This window comes from Papilio polytes, unplaced genomic scaffold, assembly GCF_000836215.1.
Source record: "Papilio polytes unplaced genomic scaffold, Ppol_1.0 DF824024.1, whole genome shotgun sequence".
Taxonomy (NCBI): domain Eukaryota; kingdom Metazoa; phylum Arthropoda; class Insecta; order Lepidoptera; family Papilionidae; genus Papilio; species Papilio polytes.
In genome coordinates, this window is record NW_013525180.1 from 1,962,492 (window position 1) to 1,987,119 (window position 24,628).

General features: G+C 33.1%; 1 protein-coding gene across 1 annotated transcript in view; it reads right to left on the reverse strand.

The window, feature by feature from the left end:
- Positions 1-15,780, reverse strand: part of LOC106101180 (high affinity copper uptake protein 1-like) — a 21,152-nt gene extending 5,372 nt beyond the window's left edge. The window contains exons 1-2 of the mRNA XM_013280325.1: positions 15,577-15,780; positions 556-665 (exon numbers count right to left, since the gene is read on the reverse strand). Coding sequence (XP_013135779.1) covers positions 556-660 — 105 coding nt within the window. The 5' untranslated portion in view covers positions 661-665; positions 15,577-15,780. The remainder of the gene's footprint in view (positions 1-555; positions 666-15,576) is intronic.
- Between the last annotated feature and the right edge of the window lie 8,848 nt (positions 15,781-24,628).

The following is a 24,628-nucleotide window of genomic DNA, read 5'->3' on the forward strand; positions in this document are numbered from 1 at the left end:
CTCGTTGCCGTTTGGCAAGTATATGCTCCGTGATGCGGTGCACTTGATGAGTGCATGAATGCTTGGCGCGGAAACCAAACTGTTCGGGGAAAAAAAACTGTTCGGGGGAAATACTCTACAAGATAGCGTCACTATTTATACCCTTCTATGAACACTGTCGTACTTAAAGTGGTATAAATGCCGAGAAAATGGTCCTTCTATGCCTTAGGGATGCTAGTTATTATTGGCGGTAATTAATACCGCAGGTTGAGTGTTGGTTGTACTAATAACGATTGTTAACAGATCCTAAAATGGTTGTTGGGTTGAAGATTGAAACTTAACCCTTGGATTGCTAACGATTTACGCTGCATTTCTGAAGTGTCCATTTATTTTATCATTATCTAGTGATTTATTATTGTTTGGTTGCAACGGAGTGAAATTAAAGTAACGTAGTTTAGAACATCATTTTATATATCGAACCATAAACACTATCGAATGGTTTAAAATAGTTCGGAAACCGCCCATTAGGCATGTTTACCGATTCACGTATTTGGCTTGATGGTAGAAGTAACTCACCGTCATAGCATGTGATGACATGCAGCCGTCGCCGTGCCCGTGGTCATGGTCATGATCGTGATGATGCATACTGACGTCTGACACTTTCATCTCCATCGCGTTCATTGTGGCTACAACAAAAAAATAATAATTTAATTATAACTAGTTGTTACCCGTGACTTCGTCCACGCAATATTAAGATAAAATAAGTAGCCTATAATATTCCCGTCTATGTCAGCTACCCTTCAGTGAAAGTCTGGTCGAAATCGGCCCGTTTCGGAGATTAACAAACGCGGCTTGCAGACAGACAGACAGACAGACAGATAAAAAAAATTTAAATGCGTTTTTTTTTAATTTCTTAAATCCGTTATCAGCAAGGCAAATACATCATCTTCCCGAAATCTGGAATTTTTCTTTTGATATTGCAAACAGACACTCCAAATTTATTATATGTATAGATGATGTTCAAATATTCCTTCACCATTAGAAAAGTAATTTATCTGTGAGTAACATAGGCTAAGGATATCAAGGCTAAGGGCAGGCAAGTTCTCAGATTGATAACAGCAATAGGGTCGCTTAACACGGACGACTGTAGACGATCAGTGTGCCATACACGGACCGTAATATAGTCATTAATGATGGTAAAAAAACTAGAGAGTATACCACAAAATATGATCAAAGAAACACATATGCTTATGTCAGCCTAATTATTACATCACAATTCTACCAAGCAATTCTAAACCTTATGCCTTTTCAAAACATTTTAAAATTCGATATCAAGAATTTCGTAAACCAATTTCAAATAACATATGTGATTATATACCTTAACACAAGAAGAATAAGGTGTACATTAGTTTTAATAGAGAGGCGACGACAGTTGTGCAAGAGTGGCTTTCTCTGCGCGCGCAGGGCGACCTATTGCGTCAGTCAGTCATCTGACGGTGCAATTACACCATGCCAGTACTTCCGCAATAAACTTCCAGTTATTACCAATACAGTTAGCTACTTCCAATAATTTTTGTCTTAGATCACGTATGCATAAAAAAAAAGAAAAAAAGAAAGGTTCAAACGAACGTTCAAAGTATTAAAATGAAATTCGGTCTAAGTTTCGACTTTTACGATTCACAAATTATAGGCAAATTAGGGGCAAAAAAGAAATAGGTAAATTAGGGCAAAGAATAAAACAGACAAATTAAATTAAGGGCAAAGAATAAGATAAAGATGAAGAAGCAGTGCTTATTTTAGGTACAAAGCGACAAACGATATTACAATCTATAACACATGTTCTCGTTACGCAAAATACTAACGACCCATAAACAATCACTTTCGATTTCCTTATCAGCCATAACGCGTTTACCTTTGTTTTACGAACGACTGACCCATTGAAGTGCGTATGCAATTGTAATGTACGCTAGTACCAATATATTTACATGTATTTACCGCATTGAAGCTCTGAAATATAAATCATTTTTTATAATCGTATAATTTATGGTCGATTGTATTTTATTCCAACAAAGCCATTTTACGACATTTGTTAAACAAAATTATTATTGTCTATACTTGACGCATTGCCTAATGCCGGGAGTTGGTAGATTTGTTTATGGTCGTTGTTGCATTTTCCTTGTCGCAATATTTACGCTCCGAGTGACAATCTTTTATATAAATTTTTTATCTGTTCCGATTTCGCTTTCCGATCATTGAAGGCCGTTTTAAAGATGATAAAATCGTTATTTATAGAAATGAGGTAAATGAGAAGGTAATTATTTGGATTAACGACTATAGTAAGCAGTAATATTATTGTATTATCTGTGGTAAGAAACAAATATAAAAATGTTCACATGAAATCACAAGAAATTCTATAATTCTTTAACTAACTTGACAATACGTAATAAAAAAATGTATTTTATCCATCACTAAAGATTCAATTTATTCGCATAAGTTTTAAACTTAACAAAAATATGACCCGACTATTTAAATAATGGTGGTTATAGAATTTAAAATGCGAATTTTAGTACCGCGCCTACGCAAGTTGCTAAGACTTAAGACTATGACAAATAGACAGGCTGTTAGACGTGGTATTTAGTGCTTATTTGTTTTTCGCCATTGTAACAATGACGGTATCGGTAGATATGTGAGTAAACTAATAATAAAGACAGAATTAAGTATTACTAACGTTAACAAGTTTAATTAAACGAAGCAAAAGCTGTAATTTCCATTGTCCATTTATAGAGATCAGTGATGAATAATTTTACTCTATGGCCACCGTCAACTCGTAAGGATCTAAAGATAACAACTATACTTAAATAACTAAATAATATAACAAGGAATTCGCTATCGTGTAGATTCAAGGTTTATTATAACTAGCTGTTCCCATGCGACTTCATCCGCATAAAATTATAAAAATTTCAATTTATTGTTTACATTTGTCAAATTATCAATTACAAATGTCAAAATGACATTACATGATGACAACCTTGCTTCCTTGATGTTGGCAGCAACTTTGGTCTCTTTTACATTAGGGTTTTTATCTAAATTATTTACCCCCTAAGTTTTATTAAACTTAGGCTTAGGCTATTGCCTAAAGCGTGACGTAAGTGTAGGGCTTTTTATTAAATAAAGAATTATTCAAAAATACCTTGTATTTGCTGACATCTTATGCAACAAAGAAGTGTATGTTTACGTTTTATTATAATAGTATAGAGTATAGATATAGATATATAAGTATACATATATAGATTTATAGACGTATAGACTTACACTGGTTTCCAATCACAATAAATGTGCATATGTATCACATTTTGTTCCTAACGAGAGATACATAACACGTGTACCACTGGTATTCAACTAGTGGTCTCTGATATGTTTTACGAGGTCAAAATGTCGGAATTATATGCAACTAATGAAAACGATTATTCTCTTATTGACCGACTTCCCAAAAGAAGGACTCAATTCGTCTGTATGTTTATTTTTTTTATGTGTGTTACGGCATAACTCCGCCGCTAGTGGACCGATTTTGATAATTCTTTTTTATCCAAAAGGTAGTGCTTGCAGGTGGGTCCCATTTTTTCGTTTGATTTTTGGAGTCAAAGACTACGACGTAGTTAAATAGTTTTGTTCATTGTCGTCATCTAGGGTCGTTAATTATATATGAAAGATTTTTGATTAGAATAGTTTTTACTTGAACAAAGTCATATAATTCCTAAATACTGATCTAATGCGTCCTTGAGTTCATTATATACATATTTAGCTAATTATAATGCTGCTAAAGCATGCTTAAAAACAATAGCAAGTATTTTATTTCTAATTACGAGATGGTATGTTAACAACCGAAGTGGATAACCTTGTACGTTCACTGTCATTCAAGATGAGTTAAATATTAAAATTTATATTATTTTTCTTGCTTACAAAAGTGAAGTTAGTCACGAAATAGCAATTGCTACTTAGAATGCACAAGAAATTTTAATAAATACATGTCATTTATATGTATTTCTTTATACAAACAAACTACTAAAATAATCAGTATTGTTTTGAAGTAACACGCGTTTTAATTGTTAATTTATAAAGCAGGTACAACACCTTTTGTTTTAATTACACCGTTCAGTTCTTTAAATTGTGGTGGTAAAGGTGTGTAGCTGGCTTCACCATCCCCACCGAGGGGCTCGGAGCGTACCCTAAATTAGGGTGATTAGGCTAAAGTCAACCACGCTGGCCCAGTGCGGGTTGGTTGACTTCACACATATCTTTGAATTTCTTCGCCGATATGTGCAAGTTGCATCACGATGTTTTCCTTCACCGTAAAAACGTCGGGTAAATTATGTACATATGAAAATTCGATAAAATGGAAAATCACATTGGTACACGGCGGGATTCGAACCCAAGACCTGTAGATTACAAGTCAAGTACTTAAACCACTGAGCTACCGACGATCTGTGTAGCTAGCTTAATGATATTATAATGTTATAATCATAAAAACATTGAGGAAACAGCAACGTAATTATAAAATCGCTTAATATAATTCTCTCCCCCTAGTGTACTTTGATTTTCCTGCCTTATTCTGTACAACTAAAACATCCTCGTGTGAACAATTGTTTTTATTACAATGGATAAAAAAACAAATGAACCTGCATTACTAATTAATTATTACTCCGCACTTCGATATCCCCTACTTATGTAGGGTAAATATTCTATTAAAATTTATGAGACACTCTCGAAAAAAAACAGTCCATTATGAATTTACATTTCTACACCTTATTTCAATACTAGCTTTCGCCCGCGTCTGCGTGATATCTATACTATTATAATAAAGCGTAAACACACACATCTTTGTTGCCTAAGATCTCGGCAATTACAGCATATTTTTGAATAATGCTTTTTTTAATAAAAAGCCCTACACTTACGTCTTTTTTTTCTTTTTTAGGCTATATGTTTTTACACCATTAAACTTAGGGGGTAAATATTTTGGATAAAAACCTTCATGTGGGAAAGAGACCATAAGTTGGTGCCAATATCAAGGAAGCAAGGTTGTCATCATGTCATGTCATTTTGACATTTGCAATTGATAATTTGACAAATATAAACAATAAAATAAAATTATCATAATTACATACGGATGAAGCCGCACGGGAACAGCTAGTTAAAAAAAAAATTTAAAAGTAAGTAGCCTATGTGTTCTTCCAGGCTACTACAAATATCCAACCATCCATCTTAACTTTCGCATTTATAACATTAGTATGATTGATTAATTAATTAATCTGAATAGTAAGATATAGTCTATTTTTAGTTAATCCCATAAGTAATCTTTCTTATTTTTGACTGACTTCCCAAAAGAAGGAGGTACTCAAGTCGTCTGTATGTTTTTTTTATGTGTGTTACGGCATAACTCCGCCGCTAGTGGACCAATTTTTAACTATTCCACTGCTCTTTTCCTTATGGCCAGCATTATTGTAAAGACTGTTAAATACGTTCAATTTTAACTTAACAGTTAAAATTAAAGGTGTGTAGCGAGCTTAACAGTGTTAAGGGTCCATCCCTTTCTGCTATATGCAGTTTGTTAATGAGCAAGGGTTTTAGTTTATGCATGATATTGGTGGTTATTATATTTATGCGAATAGTCCCTAAGATAAACAATGTATGGGACCTTGAAAAAATACTTATAACTTTATCAATCGCTTGAATAGTGATATAACAAGATATGCATTATAAACCGCTTTACTTAAATAAGACGCACGTGGTGTTTAAAAAGCTTAGTCTACTTTAAGATCTAGAATAATGTTATGACTGTGCTTCAGTATTTGACAGACAATTAATTCATTGTTTTGGTTCTGAATTTCGAGACAGCGAAAGTGTTTAACTATCGTTGAATGTCAGCACTTTTTTTTTATAATATAAGGTGACAAATGAGCAAGTGGCCACCTGAATCCACCGAAATGAAAAGCGACCGCTGACTATACGCAATTACAGATGCATTGCTTACCCTTCATTGACGGAGTAGGAGACGGACGAGAGACATAAAGAGGATATTTCCCCTTCCTATGTGTCTCCTCCACCGTCAAATCCTCTTTTCCTTCCCATCCTTTCCTCTTAAGAAAAGGGTGTAAAGGGAAAGCGACTAAAATTCATTTCCTTCTTACGCATATCCTCTTTCACCCAATCCATACATAGACTCTTCCTCTACCTATTTAGTCATCATCATTACTTTGTTTACTAGCTTTCGCCCGCGACTCCGTCTGCGTGGAATTAAAGAAAACTGAGTAGCCTATGTATTCTTTCAGACAATCCTCTACGTCTATGCCAAATTTTATCAAAATTCGTTAAGCCGTTTAGGCTACAAACTCTAGCAAACATCCATCTATCTAAACTTTCGCATTTACAATATTATGATGTGATCATATCGTTGTACTAAGAAGCAACATTAAGAAAGAAGAATTAATTATCGTTAGTTATATTGCTCTTCGATTATCTTTAGTTTTTATGCCTACACCAAAGAATAGTAATATCTTGTTGTCCAAGTATGACCACATTCAACATGATGTGGGATTATCCAACGCTAGTTGAAATTGCAACATCATTATTTACTTCTAATATCTGTTTCTAAAGTTTGAATGAAGATAATTTGAAACCTGTTTTTATTATCTGTTAAGTCAAATATTTTTACATTACTTTCATAAGTTCCAATTCTTATCGGTGAAACGATATCGTGTAGTTTCGAAATATAAATATTATTGCAGCTACGCCTCGCTCGTTTCCCTTACTATACGGTTATTTTATAAATGTAAAGAAAAACTTATGTACCTACTCATATTTCCCGATACTTTTGAACATTGGTTAATGTTGTTCCATGATATTTTTCGTCCACAGAACCAAATTATGTTTTTCGCAAGACAGATAGGCCAAAGCATTTATATTATTTGCATTGTAAACAAGAAACGTACCCGTTTACAGCTGGTTTCGCATTGAACGTGTTAATTTTCTACCACATAAGCTGCACCGAAAGAATAGGTATTGAGTGACAGCCCAAGCCAAGGTCTCCTTTTGGGGGTCCATGTGCCTAATCACATGGAGCGTCCCCCGAAGCGGTGTAAGAACTCGGCGGCTCCCAATCCGGTAATAACAACGAAGTAATGGCCCGAGCCGAGGCTCCCGAGGGAGCCCTCGAGCTTATTTACCCATAAACAAGTTTTAGGCTAAGCGTCATCATAACCTCAAAAGAAAAATGTAATTGTTTTACTTAAAAAAGAACTTTTCTAACCGATGGTACCAGTAGATTATCGCAGGTCTTATTTCCGCTGAAAGAGTTCGCCCAATAGATTATCTATCACGACATATAAATAAACAAAGTACTTAGTGCATCTAAATCACGTTGTCAGTCGTGTTTGCGCGAAACACCACAATTGCTCACATCCGGACGTCGGGTGTGGTACGACAATGCGCGATTTCAGACGCGGAGCGATTCACGTCATTAACTATAGTAAATGTAAGTTAACTTGTAAGGGTGGTACAGGTCTTATGATGGTATTGTACGGGTAAGGGATGCTGTACACGGATAGGTTCAAGCAGTCCGCTTGCTGTCAGCAGTGTTAATGAAACCATTAGTAAAGTACGTAAGTAAACTGGAAACAGGCAGTTCTAGATTCATTAATTGTTTATTCATAAATTTAAGGTAAATATCTATGGCAGTACGAATAGTATCAACTTTCCAGTTTCATTTATTGGGTCAATGTTAAATTTCGTTTATATTGCTACAAAATGAATTTCTTTTTGTCGAAATATTACACAACTTGCCGCTCACCGGTTTTACAAGTTGCCAGTATCAAGTAACTTAATAAAATGTTCATAATATTAAAAAAAAGACTTTTTTATGGTTTTATCAAACTGCAAAAAGGAATTAACTAGTAGCAAACATAATTGTTAAGAATATAAATAAAAAAAAGAATATTGAAAAAAGTAATATAAACTTCCGTGCATTTAATCTCTACATTATTAGTAAGTTGCTTCAGGAAAACATTTCTGCTAAACGGAACTTGGGCTCCAACAGAACTTAACAAACCCTTAGAAATCATTGTAATTATTTAGGTCTAATTACATAAAATAAATGAATAGCTCGGTATTATTAAGTAAATCGTTATGTTTTTGCGTATCAGGTAAATAAAAACGTGAGGGCAATTATTTATTATGTTAGTGTGGCCCCACCCGTACACAAATCAAAAATGCTCGATTGTTCTTTGTCCGGGGCCTTGTCTATGTGAAGCTAGTAGGGCTGCTAACTTTAAATAAAGTTATCACAGCCCTAATATGTATACAATCAACAACATCAATTCGCGTTCCATTTTATATCGAGTAGAGCAAACAAGGTGACAACCTTGAAATATTTAATTTTACACGTATTGTATGTTGCTATATAAAGTTTTCGGCTTAAATTGCATTGTGAGTGTCAAATTACATTTCATCGAGGTTGGTAGATAATGTTCTCGACGTAAGCCGTTGACAACCCTAGATGCTAGACAATTGAGCTTCAATTTTGTAATAGACGTGTGAGCGGAGGCATTATAATGTAAGTACAATGTGCAATATGACAAAAATAATACAATTGTAATCGTGAATTTACATTACTGAAACTACTATAAAATTATGAGAACTATCAATTATTTAAAATAAATAAATACAACACCATAAATAAATAAATAAAAAAAACTATATACTAATTCTTATCAAGTTATACATAAACAGAAGGTTGTTAGTAGACTGACAAACAGTGTAGAACCTAAAGATGTTTATGTTATATAGACAGGACATGACAGACCATGTTAACAAAACTCAATACAGTTTCGTATTCTCCTGTGGCAAGTGCTATATAACTACTTGAAGTATTTGAAGCAGTGTTTGTGATGTCCACTCTATACCTACTATTGTATTTGAACGTCTATGGTACAACCGATGATCATAATCAATCAAAATGTTACCTTGCGTGGATTGAAATTTACAAAACATTTTAGCGGACGCTATCACAGTTTACAACCAGTAAACTGAGGGAGACATATTTGTTCAAATATTTGCATTACTGATTTCCGACGGACGATTCCAAGTTGTTACTATGTTACCTTTGTGTAAAAGCGGGATGTTTTAAATCAAAAATATTTGATTGACCACAACAAAACACACGTTATGCTAATAAATATAAATTCGAAAGCTTTGATTGATGTTTGTTACAACGTATCTCTATCTCTAAAACAGATTTCGGTGAAATTTGGCACAAGTTTTAGTCTGGAAGAGCAGATTAATTAACTATGTGTTCTTTTTAATTCCGCAATACGGGGTTGTGGGTCAAAGCTAGTTAAGTTTTTATGATCATTTTACGAACTGTAAAGAAATGTCAATGAGTCTAAGGATAGAATTTCATTGCGATTATATTTATGTATTGTTTAAGAGTCCATTTTGGTCAATGAGCAGTGGAAATGTACAGAAAAATATTAAAAAACAGTAAATAATGTAAGATATACGAAATTGAAAATGAATACATTGCACTAATACGAGATTCAGGTTTCAATACGATATTTCCTTTTGAAATCAACGTGACATGTTTGTCATGGTGTCACGCTTGAGGAAAGATGGCGGTAAAACCCCGCACCACAAATAATTATTACAAGCTAATTAAGGAACTTGTGATTATTTCATTTGTTAAATTATTGCGGGTCTACCATGATAGAGATCAGTGCTTATATTAAAGACTTGAATTATAAGAAAGTTTCCAACAGATACGTGTCAATTGAATTTTCAATGTCGTGTTTACAATCCGCGTATTGTTACGGTCAAGGTGCGAAAAGGCGTTGCCTATTTTGTATCTTACTACCATGCACCAACAGACAGAAACTATTCTAACTGGGTTTCCACTCTCATACCACTTGTATATGTTGCCCTCTCTCAGACTCTTTGTAAAATAGAGAAAACAATAGATGTACTTAGAAATAGAAATAGAAATAATTTATTGAAAAATAACAGATTAACAATTAACAATAAAAGTTATAACCAATTAAAAGATAAATACAAATAGTGGATAAAATTCGATTGATCTAGTGATACCCACACTAGGCAATGCCTGTATCGTGGGCATCGAAAACAGCAGGAAAAATATCTTTATACAATAATTATTAAAAACCTACGCTTACGGCGTTTCGGTATTATTATGACTTTATGAAAGAAAAATAAATATGCAAGATGATATATGATATACTCGTATGTATAGAATAAATAAAATAAGATGTAACAATAAAACTAAAAACTAAACTTAACACGAGTGTTTCGAAAATAATACAATTAAGTATCTTGTAAAGAACATATTAATCTTGAAATGAGTACATTTAGAATCCTAAAGGTCCCATTATTAGGTCGACAAACCGGACAAATCTTAAATAAGAAAATGGTACACTGAATTGCATAAAAAAGGTTACAAACCCGTATTTAATCGGAGACCCAAAACGTAATCCAAGGTCAGGAAAGGTGACTTTATTTTTTTATAAACATGCAACTTAATTACAAACAAGGCCAAAAAGCCGTTCTTTTGGTATTGCAATTATAATTTTTTGCACCTGATCAAACATTTTATAAAACCATCTGTTACTTGTTTGGTACAAACGCTTTGTTTTATTATATTGTTATAACAGTGGTAATTTTCTAAATTAATCGCGCGATAAGTCGACAAACTTTACTTTAAAAATAAGAGAAAACAAACCAATCAAGGCAATATAAATAGTGATATTTTTATGGTTTCTACAAATAAATTTTAAAATACATATAATAACAGACTTAAAGGCCTAATAACCATAAATTAGGCACTGGGTTAAGTATTAAACTTTAAGTTATACCGTAAAGTTTAAGAGATGGATGCAATGCCACAACCTCAAGTTTTGTACTTCGTATCTAATAGGTTATTACACTTGTTTACAAATTTATTGGAACTGCAATTGTTTTATATTTGCACCTGCAACAACATGTCTATGCATAGTCAGTTTAATGAACTCTCAGTTTATTATAGTACTGTTTGAAATAATAAAATAGATTCATATTGCTACGTTTATCATACTAATATTATAAATGCGAAAGTTTAGATGGATGGATGGTTGGCTGGATGTTTGTAAGAGTTTGTAGCCTAAACGGCTGAACGGATTTCGATGAAATTTGGTATAGATGTATAGGATAGTTTGGAAGAACACATAGGCTACTCACTTTTGTTTTTTTTTATTCCACGCGGACTGAGTCGCGGACGAAAGCTAGTATGTAAATAAATGTTTTATTTTAATTGTTAAAAGTAAAATAGCCACAATTTTGTATCGACTAGTGTTAGTCGGTATTATTGTACGTAATATTTGGTAAATTTTCCGAAGGTCGTGTTATGAAAACCTCACGTGAGCCTTGCAACACTGGGTCAATGGACAGATGTTTCTAAGACCGTTCACTTCAATTAACTGCACGATAGATCATAATCTAAATCTATACTAGTATTATAAAGAGGAAAGATTTGTATTTTGGTATGTATTGAATAACTCAAAAAGTACTAGGCCGACTACACGCGGGTGAAGACGCGAGCAACACTATTAAAGAATATAAAAATATCGCTTTAATCGCATTCTTAATTACATTGCTTTTTAATATTCGTATAGGAATTAGTTAAGTATTTTTCCATAATATGTCGAGGTTTTTATATTCCCGGCCTATACTTTCGATTTCTTCCAATAAAGCGGTAACAGTATCATTCTCGTAAAGTTATTATTATAATCAACGACTGTAATTATAGACTTATTAATTATATGTAATAATTTATATTCGATATCATAACATTACGAGCTTATCATTATTTCTTTGACAATGTTGCAAATGGGTTCCGGTAAATACGTTTATAAGTTTTAAAATTACTACCGCGCTGTTGAATTGGCGCAACACTAGATAATCGGCTTAAACGTCACATCCCTAGCTGTCAGCTGTCAATGTCATTAAGAGGATTGGAATATTGGCGCGTATTTCTGGCTAGTTCACTAGTGGAGCGTTTGAGTTAATATCGCTATTCACAATTATATTAATTCTTTAAAAGTACATACATTTAATATATATTTCTTTACAATAGCTATGACTGCATTACTAAGTATGATGATTCCCACTTAGAGCCTCCGCACATCCAGTTGGGCTGTCTAGGTAAGATTATGTAAAACAAAATCGTAGTAGCTAATGTTTAGAATGCGGCGGCTTAGATTTATATGGCAGAATTTTCTACCAAATTGCATTAAGAGCATATTTATTCCTACAAAAATGTCTTAGAAATGCGAAGGAAATAAGTTTCCTTGACAAAACGTATGTTTATGTTTTTGATGTTTTACGTGTTAATACTGAAAACATTATTAAATAATCTTATCCAATGACCATTTGACACAAATACAAAGTAATTTTAAGTTTATTTAGTCTTATCAGAGCAATCAATTAAATTATACGTGTAGATAGTGCCTTGCTTTACAATTACACAATCAACGTTTCTCAATAGCAATAAATTGATTGGTGATAATTTATACTAATACCTACTAATTTAAATTTCCTATAATTTTTTAAATATGTTTTAAATTTTAAAAATGTACTACAAAATTTTGACGCCAAGTGTATCTTCTACAGTTCTACTTTATACTTGACTAAAAATCTTCATATAGTCAATTTTAACCGCATTGTTTTCCTTATAAGTAAAGCAGATCTCGGTTCAGACAATTGCGCTCTTAGAACCGGAATTGTAACTTGTTCTTGCGGAGGTTGCAATGCAACTACACGACAGCTCTGTGCTGTAATACTCTGTGCTGAGATTATGTGTTAGGATGCCATTGATCTCCGTAATTTTTCCGGATAAGTCTCTGCCTAGAAATTACAGCTTTTTTATTGATTTAACTGACACTTAACTCTATCATCATCTCCCCTGCCTTATCCTACTCCAGTAGGGTCGGCGCACCGAGTTTTCGTCCTCCAAAGCACTCTATCATCCGTCATCTCAGTCATCACTCCCTTCTTGATCATGTCATCTTTCACGCAATCCATCCATCTTTTTCTAGGTCTACCTCTACCGATGTATCCCTCCACTTTCATAACTAACATCCTTCTTGTTACATGCGATTCATCCCTTCTCAAAACATGCCCATACCACTCTAACCTTTTACTCCTTATTTTTTTCAACCACTGGGGCTACTCTCAAACTTCCTCTAATGTACTCATTTCGTATCTTATCCTATGACACTTAAATCTATGTCTTTTCTATTATTATCAGCCTCAAAATGTCAAAAATCAAACAAGCACAAGTACCACATCTTGAAACCTGTCTAGTGGATCGTAGAGGTCAACAAAGGTTGCAGTTCAAACTGCACGACTGCTCTGTGTTGTTATACTCTGTGTACAGAGTGTGTGTGTACAGAGTAGCTATATGCAGAGGTAGACAACAACGCAAAACAAACCAACCAACACAGATAATGGCCGACATCCGTAAGACAAATCTTCATAAGATCGTCCCCGATCATTACTTTATTGTTTTAAATTAAATGAAATGGGCTGCGACGATTTTACCGTGCACAAGTGTCGTTGCGAGTTCATATTGTCGAAGTATTTGTATGGAATCATAGTGTCATCTCATTCTCCAAGTACTTTAGCCGATGCCGATTTATTTTCTTTTCTCAATAAAATATGTCTAGTGTAGACTAGTGAAGTTTATATAGTTTTTGTTTATATCCGTCACGTCATTCCAATTAATATGTCAATTGAGCGATATCTTATCAATGAATTACATTTACTGCGGAATCATTAATATGAAGAGGAAAGATTTGTATTTCTATATTTATGTAACGAATAAACTCAAATACTACTAGACTACTAGATTTCAAAAATTCGTTCACCAAAAAATAGCTACATTATCACCAAGTGACATAGGCATCTATACTAATATTATAAAGAGGAAAAATTTGTTTGTTTCATTTCAATAAATAGGCTCCAACACTAGTAGGCCGATTTAAAAAATTATTTCACCGTTAGAAAGGTAATTTATCTGTGACTAACAGGCTATATTTTTTCGTTTCTTTATTAATTTTAAATTTCACTCGGACGGAGTCGCGGGCAAAAGCTAGTATTGAAATAAAATGTAAAAAAAATATGTAATTATGTCCGCCTTTGTAAATTATCGACCGCTGTTTAGTATGGATATGACACTATTTTGGTCAACTGTTTCAGCTATGGAAACCAACTGTGGTTTACAACACGTAAATACTACTGAGTATTTACGTGTATCGCAGAACGGAGTATAAACAATATAGTGAATCATTTAACAAAAATGGCGCATAGTATCCTGTTTGTATTAACATATTTGTATTTTAAGACAGAAATAACGCTAATTTTACGACAACCATTTCACCTAGTGATCCCCAAATACTATCACGGGTCCTACGTTTGATGCAATGAATGGTATGCATCTTTTCAAACACTACATACGAATTTTAATAAATATGTTAGTAAGAACATGATTCAGCGGAATATCTTGACACGTAAATTTGATAAGATTGGGATAATAGATATTGAATAAGATTGGTATTGATTGATTGGGTATGTCCATGTTAAACTTTCGAATATAATTTCCAGACATTAAATTAAAAAAATACACATATTTCAAACACAACTCGGAAAAATACATCAACTTTTGTTAGAGTCGTTGTTACGTGAATTATACCTTTGGTAGAGGTCATGTAAGCTCCGACATTCACTTGTTAATATTTTACGTACCAATATTTAGTTGTACTCAGCCCGACCTTCATAATATTAAAACTCTTTTTCCACTAAGCGACTAACGATCATAAACTCAAACGAATCTTAAACCAATGGGTGTAAACAGATGGATAAAATTAGGCATATTAGCTATTGATAAAAAATGGCATTGAATTCCTATGTACCTGAATTGTTATTTAAATTAGTGATGCGTACAATTCAAGTCGTATATCGATAAGAATAATTAATAAACATGAAATGAAAAATACGACAAAAGTTAAATAGCGGCCATTGTTTTAAATCTATTTTAGTTATTTATAATTCATGTGAACATTGAGTACAAATTAAATAGTATAGCAACAATTATAATACGAGTATATCTACCTATTTTAAGTAAAAATAATCTTTTGCAACAAATATTTATATAAACATAACTTTATTACTATAAAAGTATACTATTCAATTAGTAAGGAATAATAAAGAAAATGTAGTTATAATAAAAATCTTCACACAATGTTGTTGAACATTATTCCGTCTAGAAGTATTATCCAATCTCTATATTTACAATAATTGCACACGAACGGGTTTATCCGTAGTAAACAGAAAAGGTGACAATCCCGTCTCAATCGGTACTTAACAGAAATAACGACCTTAACCACAGACAATAGCTCATAAATTCCCTCCAAATGATTTATTACAAATTACAATCTGTTTTAATAATTGTTTACATAAATAAATCTTAAAAAATACTTACAAACTATTCAATAATAAACTTACCTTTTTTTATAACTTGTAAATACAAACAAATGAACAATCCCGTTTATAACAACGTTTTTTTTTAAATATTGATATACACGCGCGTAAATCGAAACGTTTCTATGCGAACTGAAATGCGTGTTCACTTGGTCGCAGCGCAAGCGACAATGTCTAGAGTAGAGCTCTGTGGTCTAGAGCGGTAACAAACGTACCAAATACTGACTTGTGTGTTACGTCACTATCCTTTTATACACAGATACATGCTATTATCTCACCCAAACATTTTATCGGCACCTGTATTAGGTGAGTGGTACAACAATAAAACATCGATATGATTTTTATCTAAATCAAAGCATCGATACGCATTTTTTTAAAATGGAATGACGAATGATAGATTGATCTAAAGACCAATACCAGCTGGACCGATCTTACATAATGCCACGTAAGGTTAAGGAAATAATGACGTTCATTTAAAAATAAAGTCTTAATCGAAACATCTAATAGGTGCTGTACCCCAAAATGTATATTTTTAATGCTTACATTAAAACGCAACTAGGAAGATTAGTTCTTTTGATAACTTTTTTGTAATCCTAGGTTTTTGTTTATTATGTACATTCTACAGTCAATCAGAGTATTGATATTGTAAACTAGCACGTACATAGGTATTCATAAGTAGCTTTCGACAGGGTTTTCAGCGTGGAATTAAAAAAAAAATGAAGTAAGTTGTAAGTAGCCTGAAGAAGGTAGCCTATGTGTTCTTCCTGACTACCCTCTACATCTATACCGAATTTCACCGATATCTGTTTAGCCATTTAGGCTACAAACATGCATCCATCCATCTAAACTTTCGCATTTTTAATATCAGTATGATAGTATGATTATCGATATATAAAGCACATCACTAGCTGCTCATTAAGCATGTGCCGCACGTCGTACTTATCACATCACAGACGTTGTGAGCCGAATCCCGCGTGCATGTCATCTCGGGGGCAAGAAGTGATGTAACATGGAATATACTGATTTAATACACAATGAAATTAAAAAATCGATGAGGCGTTCGAATGGTATACTATAGAAGGTATTGGGTCCTAAACAAACTAATGATGTCGGATTATTTAAGTCTTTTGCGTATTTACTAGCCCGCGACTCCGTCCACGTAGTATGAAATAAAACAAAACCAAGTAGCCTATGTGTTCTTACAGACTATCTTCTACATCTATGCCTAATTTCATTGATATCCGTTCAGCAGTTTAGGCTACAAACTCTAACAAACATCCATCCATCAATCCATCTAAACTTTCGCATTTATAGTCATTAATAAGATTTATTAACTTTATTATTTCCATGCAGAAAATAACATAAAGGCACAAAACAATATACATATAATGTGAAATAAGTATGGACCCCGTATAGAAGAAGAGCCTCCTCCAAATACAGATGTTTTTTTTATTATATTTCATTGTATAACTTTATTTATCGTTTATGATATTAAAAAAATATATCCAGAGCTATAAAATGTCACAACATTAGAACAATTATAACATCGTTAAAGTTTTATCTTTGTCTCAAATTGTTTAACGTCTTTATTGACCTCTAATCCGATAGTGTCCAGTGTGATGACTAACTAATTAGAAAAATATGTGAAATTTTGACTTTAGTGGGTTGGTAACATGTAATTTTGTGCTACAAAAACTATGTCGAATTGTGGGTTAGTAAAATCTCAGAAGCCTAAAGCCGCTGAAGGGTTTAACGAACTTTTTACCGCCAAGAAATTTTATGACAGTCAAAACTACTGAAGATATTATTTATTTAGAAGTTTATTCATTTGCTTTATTGATTAACTAGCTTTCGCCCGCGACTCTGTCGGCGTGGAATTAAAAAAATAAAAGTAACTGCCCTATGTGATCTTAAAGAAGATCCTCTACATCTATACCCAATTTCATAGAAATCCATTCAGCCGTTTTGACAGTGGTAGAGCCCGCTGTAACATCTTCGCATGAATGGGCCGGCTCGCCCAGTGAAATACCACAACCACACAAAAAACAGGCGTGAAGTGGAAACAATTCCGCGTTTCGTCTGATGAGTTTGGTGCCGGAAGCCTAATTTTGGTCCCTTTCCCTTTCAACCCTTTTCTTAAGAGGAAAGGATGTGAAGGAAAAGTGGATTTGACGGTGGAGAAGACCCATGGGAAGAGTAAGTGTCTTCTTTATGTGCGATTCCTCCTCCGTCATTTAAGGGTTGGCAGCGCATCTGCATTTGCGGATGTTTATGGACAGCGGTCGCTTTCCATTTCGGTGGATTTAGGTGGCCGCTTTCTCGCTTGCCACCTTATATTATATAAAACAAAGCTACAAATTCTAACAAACATCCGTCCATCCATTCATCTAAACTTTCGCATTTATAATATTAGCTAGTATGATTTACATAATTATCACGTGCGATGTAGTTTTATTGCTTTAATTTAGATAAAAATACTTAACGTTATACATGAAAATGTTATCAGGAAAAATGTTTTAAAAACGGTAGCAATAAAAAAATAGAATCTTACAAAATGTTTAAATCCCCTTCGTAAATATTATCTCGATAATTTATTTATGATATTAGATAATTACAACAATCATTAAATGTATATTTAAAATAGCGGATTACTGCAAATCACTTAATCCGTGAATTAACGAATCCAATTAGTAACGACAAAGAAGTATGGACTCTGCCTATCCCTTTAGAACTAGATCATAGGCAACTAGCTGTTGCTTGCGAATTCATCCGCAAGAAATTATCTAGTATTAACTAACTATCATAGTCTATGCTCCTCACATTACCTTTCATCCCCGTTGTTTGAAAGAGAATCCAATACACATAAAAATACAGTTTTTTTTATCTTTATAATATTAACTAGTATAGATTACATCACTATGTATATCTATATAAAAATAGAGCAGCCAAAAACAGGGACAATTGGAAACAAACGGAGGAGGCCTTTACCCGGCAGGGGTCATAACAATAATAAACTTTTTTATGTTACTTGTATAACATATGTTAAAACTATTGTCTCTTTTTTAAACGGATTGTGTTTCTACAGGTTTCAATAGCAATGAAAACTGATGGCAACTTTCTTTAAAACACGCGGAAGATTATTCGTTGCCAGAAAAATGTCAAGGCATTTCTTCGTTCACGTTGAGTTATCGATCTCGATCAGTTTGTCATTGTTTTATGTGGATTCTTCACTAATCGCAATCGATCTTTACTCACCTTCGTCTTTCGATGCACATGACTGACAGATAGACACAAAAATTTGCATGTTCGATTCTAACTTGATAAATCGCATATTCAATCTTGATCATGTTACAAACGTAATTATAAGTACAGGGTACGACCTTCAGATAAATTTTAACTGATTATTAGACTGAAAATTATCGTATTTCAGCCACGTGCATGACAGATATGATCTCTAACTCATGATGGGAGAAGTTGCCGGCAAAAGGAATGTTGGTCTTCGAAAGAAATCCAGATTACGCAACATCCGAGAGTGGACAGGAATTGCTAGTGTTACCCAACTGTTTCGCCTCGCAAGAGATAAATCAAATTTGAAGAACTTACCGGTAACCTTCACTAGTAGAAAGGTACCTTAAAAAGAATCAGACTATAAAGTTAAAACGTATGTGTTTATGAAAAAAAGTGTTTTTTTTTTTTAAGTTATTACAAGTTGGCAAACGAGCAAGTAGCCACCTGAATACGTCAAAGTGGCGACGCGGCCACTGCCCGTAGTCATTTGCAATAGCGAATGCGTTGCCTTTCCTTAATTGACGGAGAAGAAGCATACAAAGAGGACATTTCCCTTTCCTATGCGTCTCCTCCGTCAAATCCAGCTTTCCTTCCCATCCTTCCCGTATAAGAAAAGGATGGAAAGGGAAAGGGATTAAAATTAGGCCTCCGGCACCACACACGCGTGTCTTCTGTGTGGTCGTGGTATTTCACCTGGCGAGTTGACCCATTCGTGCGAAGATGTTAAAGCGGGCTCTACCACTGAGTTAAACTATACAGAAGGTCTATCAGAATAAATTGTGTGACCCGAGACCGCGAATGTAACTATTGGTTACGTTATCTACATGACATTAGTTGTTGCACTTTACAACCGGTAGAGGCGCTGCACTAATCTAATACGTCGTTGACCTTAAAAAAAAAGTCCTCATGAATATTCGTGATAAGGCCTCGTATCTTCCTACACACGTAGGGTTTAATAAAACAATCCGAATGTTCAGTTAAGACTTTAGTTTAAAGTAAAGGTGTATAACTGGCTTTAGAAAACCCTTGTTTGATGTCATTTATAATTACAATTTCATTTAAATTTAGTTACGTCAATTATTTATCGTAAATATACTTATTTTTGTGGTAATTATAAAATAGATTGAGGTGAAATCGTATCCATTATACGTAATGTATTTTAACTAATGCGACATAATGTTGTTTTCCCCTAATATATTTAAAAAAATTACATATTCACACTGTAAGACTAATTCGTCACCACGAATTCTATTCTCGTCTTGTGAAAACCAAAGTTGATTGGTGCCACAAAAAAATAAACCGAAGAATATTTAGTAAGAAAACTAATAAATACGAATATAACCGAGACAAAATGTTTTTTATCGAATTGCTACACCATTGGAAATTAAAAGACCTCTGTAAAACAAATATCTTGAATTAAAACGTGACATGAATTAGTTAATACAAAAAAAACTGTATAATCGATAGATAAATTGCAAATACCGCGCACATCGCGATTTGGTCTTAAATTAAAAATGTTAATGTAATAAAAATAAATAAAATCGACTTTAAATAGAACGGTAACCCCCGGGGTTTTCCAAAGATCTCAATCTTTAATTATACATAGGTATATTTAGAATATAAGACGAAACAAATAATCGAGCATAATCATATAAGATCTTTTTTATAAAATTTTATTATACAAGAATTTTATTCTGTTACCTAAGCTTTTTTATCTCAACCTGTAGATGTCTATAAGTGTAGATACGTTGCCTACACTTAATCCACGGAGGAGGAGACGTCACAAAGAAGATTGCCCTTCTTATGTGTCTCTTCAAACGTAAAATCTACTTCGTTTTTCCATCCTTTCCTTATAAGGAAAGTGTGGAAAGAAAAAGCAAACTTTCACATGGAGAAAGTTGGGAGCAACCGCTAGTTTTGTATATAAATCTAATTTTGTAAATGTAGCATAGAGGTCTTCTTTGTTTTCATTCGACGTTTGATAACAAGGATTTCTTTATTAAGCCATTTCATATCTATACATTAATTCATACAAAAGTCTCTGTAAGTCAGTTGACTGAACGCTGGTTAAATTATGCATAAAATTTAATCAGTTATCGAAACATTTCTTATTTAATCTGTAATAGGGTTGTCAACAGTGTTCATTTACAACCACTAGCTGTTGCTTCGTCCGTATGGAGTTAAGAAACAAAAGCAAGTAAAGTGTGTGTTCTTAAAAATTTTGCCCTACATCAATGCCAAATTTCATCAAAATCCGTTCACTTGTTAAAGCGGTAAACTCTAACAAACTATCCATCTAAACTTTCGTATTTATATTATTAGTAACATTATTTAATTACATATTAAAACAATAAAAAAAACCGCGTTTTCGTTGACCAAAGAACTAGCTCCATCTGGTGTAAAATATTTGGGCAATAATTACTGACGACATTCTGTGCCCTTCAAATCCTTCAATTGTTTTTTATTTGACTTTTAATTGTTTTGTTTCTTTTTTTAATAACGACATAACATAATTTGTGTTTGACAGATATGGGATGTGTTTTAATTCGGTTTTAGTTTGGTTTTGACACAAAACACGTATTGAAAATATATTAAAACCTTTTGCAAAATGTTTTGGTGCTGCAGTCTTTCATCGTGGATAAAACTGCAATTACAATTATTTTTCGTCACACATTATCGTATCAAACATCATTTAGTTACGGCTAAACTTATAACCTTTGGTAGTTGATTGCTACTTTTAATAACATGTAAACAAAGAATCGAGTTGCATGCGTTAATTACGCGAGTAATTATGCGAACTACAATTACGCTTTAAAAAATGTACATTTACATAATCAATGCATATAACGCACGTAACTATGCTATACGTTCAAATAAATAACTCGTTTTCGCAAATCGCACGAGAATAATTTGCGGAAGGAATTGCGGGAAAGAACCCGTAAAATCACAAACGGTGATACCAACTACCGCGACATCTAGCGGCAAGAAGAGTTCTGACTATCAACAACTACAAGCTCATTGTTTTCTAAAAACTCATTGTTAAAATACGTACAAGAAATCATTTCAGGTTTTAATATTAAAATATAGTCTTACTAATCATATTATCATACTAATATTATAAATGCGAAAGTTTCGATGGATGGATGAATGTTTGTTAGAGTTTGTAGCCTTAACGGCTGAACGGATTTCGATGAAATTTGCAACTTTTTTTTTAGTTTTCACTCGGACGGAGTCGCAGGCGAAAGCTAGTATTCAATAAATATTTAGTACAATCATATTGAAATATATTTTATTTTTATCGATAAGAGTTCATTTGGAAACAATCCCCAGTTAAAATATGTACGATCAAAGATGAACATACGATTTTGTAGTATTAAAAAAGGTCCGGCTTAGATTTACTTATCAATTGTTTTTAATTGATCCTGATAACGGCCAGTGTCGCCTAGTGACAAAGGAATGCTCTCACAGTGGCCATAAATTCCGACTAGTTTTAATTAAAAGTTTATTTACTTCTAAATGAAATGCCGTAATTTAGTCTTTTTCGTAAACTTTGCGAAGAAGTTTCAATAAAATTCTACTTCTATTTGTGTTAAAAAAATAATGGCATTAGCGTGAATACCATGACCTTCCTGAAGAGAGGCTTGCTAGATTAAAAATGGTTCTGTATTTTCTCAGATAAAAGATGTCCAGTCGCAATTAATTTAATCAAGCTATTCTTTCCAATTCCTTGCATTTTATCCCTTTTTACATCTAATAAAAGCACATGTCATTTATTTTTTTGTGGGCTTGTACTTAATGTCCATGTCCCTCTTAATCCTAACCTATATTATTGGCTACCGACGCCCATGGGTACAAATAGGGTTGTCTCTTAACATAAGCAGTTTTGCGAACGGACCTAAGAAGGAGAGCTTAGCACTACATTTTTTTGGGAAGTTTATTCTTAAAAATGCAAAGACTGGGCACCCTAGTCAACACGAGGTGAGCATTGCGCGGGTCGTATGAACGACTGGCCGACTATCAATGATAATAATTGATATTAAAGCTAACGATAAGCGAAATGGTGGCGTGTGCAGCGCACTTAAGGTGAAGTTTGATTTTTTTCTGAAGATAAAACAAACTTTATAAAAATGCTAGGTATCTCAAGTATAATAAAAAAATGTATGTGTGTGTCAAAGTTATAAGTAAGGTAAGTAACTGGCGATGGGTAATGTAAATATTTATTCTATATACTTCTAAATGTCCGTTACGGAAACTTCAGGAGCCTTTTTAAAATTGAGAATTTCATAGCGTATAACTAATTATAATATTTAGTTTTAAATTATTGTGACGCAACTTTTGTTGAGAAAGACCAACTGCTTATATTTTTCAGTGTAATGAAAATTCCTTTTTTTGATTGACTTCCCCTTAAGTGATGTTCACACGTCCCTAATCAATCTGTACCAATATTGTACTCTAGATATTAGAGCCGTGCGCAAAAAGGCTTTCAAAGTCGATATCATCGTTATTGATTGTTCGTGATTGTCCGATATTCGAACAATTATTAAGAGATAGTGAATTATTTGTTTTCATATCGTCTAATTTCTATAATATCTGAAAGCTTAAAAAAGAATTACTAGATAAGTTTATTCATTATCTTTATAGTATATTACAGCGCCATCTAGTGTCGCATTATCGGGAAATTTTTAAAAATGTTCCACTGTCATTACTAGATGGCGTATTACGAAAAAATAAATAGGAATGGTCAGGAAAAACCGTTTATTACGGTTTTAGAATTATCGCTTAGCACAGGGAACTCCTTTTATGACAATTATAATATGATACGACTAATGATAATATATTGAAAGGTTAAAAAAGCGTGTCATTTTGCTATTTCATAGTCGATATTACTGATATCTTAGTATCTATAGCAACAAGTAAACTATGTTTATCATATTCATTTAATCCCAATAAGCTACTGAAATTGTTATCAAAATAAGCTTTACATCGATAGCAGCAAGAACGTGTGCAAAGAATAAGCGTGATGTAATTTACCATATAATTAAGTAATTGATTTTATTATAGGTTCTTTTGACAGTTGCTGCTTCAATTTACGTATTTGCTTTTTGGGATCGCAAATGTAGACTTTGGCCACTGATTGATGTAAACATAAAAATAATTATTAGAACAGTTTCCGTATAACTTCCAAAGACCAATTATATTAGTAGGAATATTATCTTTAGCATAGGAGCTTACATGTATTAACAAAAAATATGAGTAGGTTTAACTCAACCAGTAATAAAATACTTTAAAAAAATAACCAAATATTTAAAAGAACTGTGTGACTACATAATTCAAGAGATATACTTTGATATGTATTACAATCCGGGATCTAAATAATGTAAAGAAATTCTTGGGTGTAATCTTAATCTTTTTGTTATGAAATTTTTGCACACGACACTAAAAGACGGTAAGAGACGTGTGCAAAAATATTTTTATATCAATGCTTAGATTAATTTAATTAATATATTTATCAAATCTCGTAGATAAAGATATGTGTTCTACTACAAACATGTGTAATTTATAATAACAAACCAATTTGACTACTACGTGTTTATAATACATCATTATATTATTATCAATTCACAAGACCAGATTTATTTGAATTATATTTAATTCTTTTTAAGTCGTACAGGAACTGACATCTATTGTCAAGCAGTAAGATGATTTCTTTGCTATTAGTCTCTAGATGGCGTTATATATCCAACAACATCTGAAACAAACAATTTATTACTTATATTTTATAAGTATT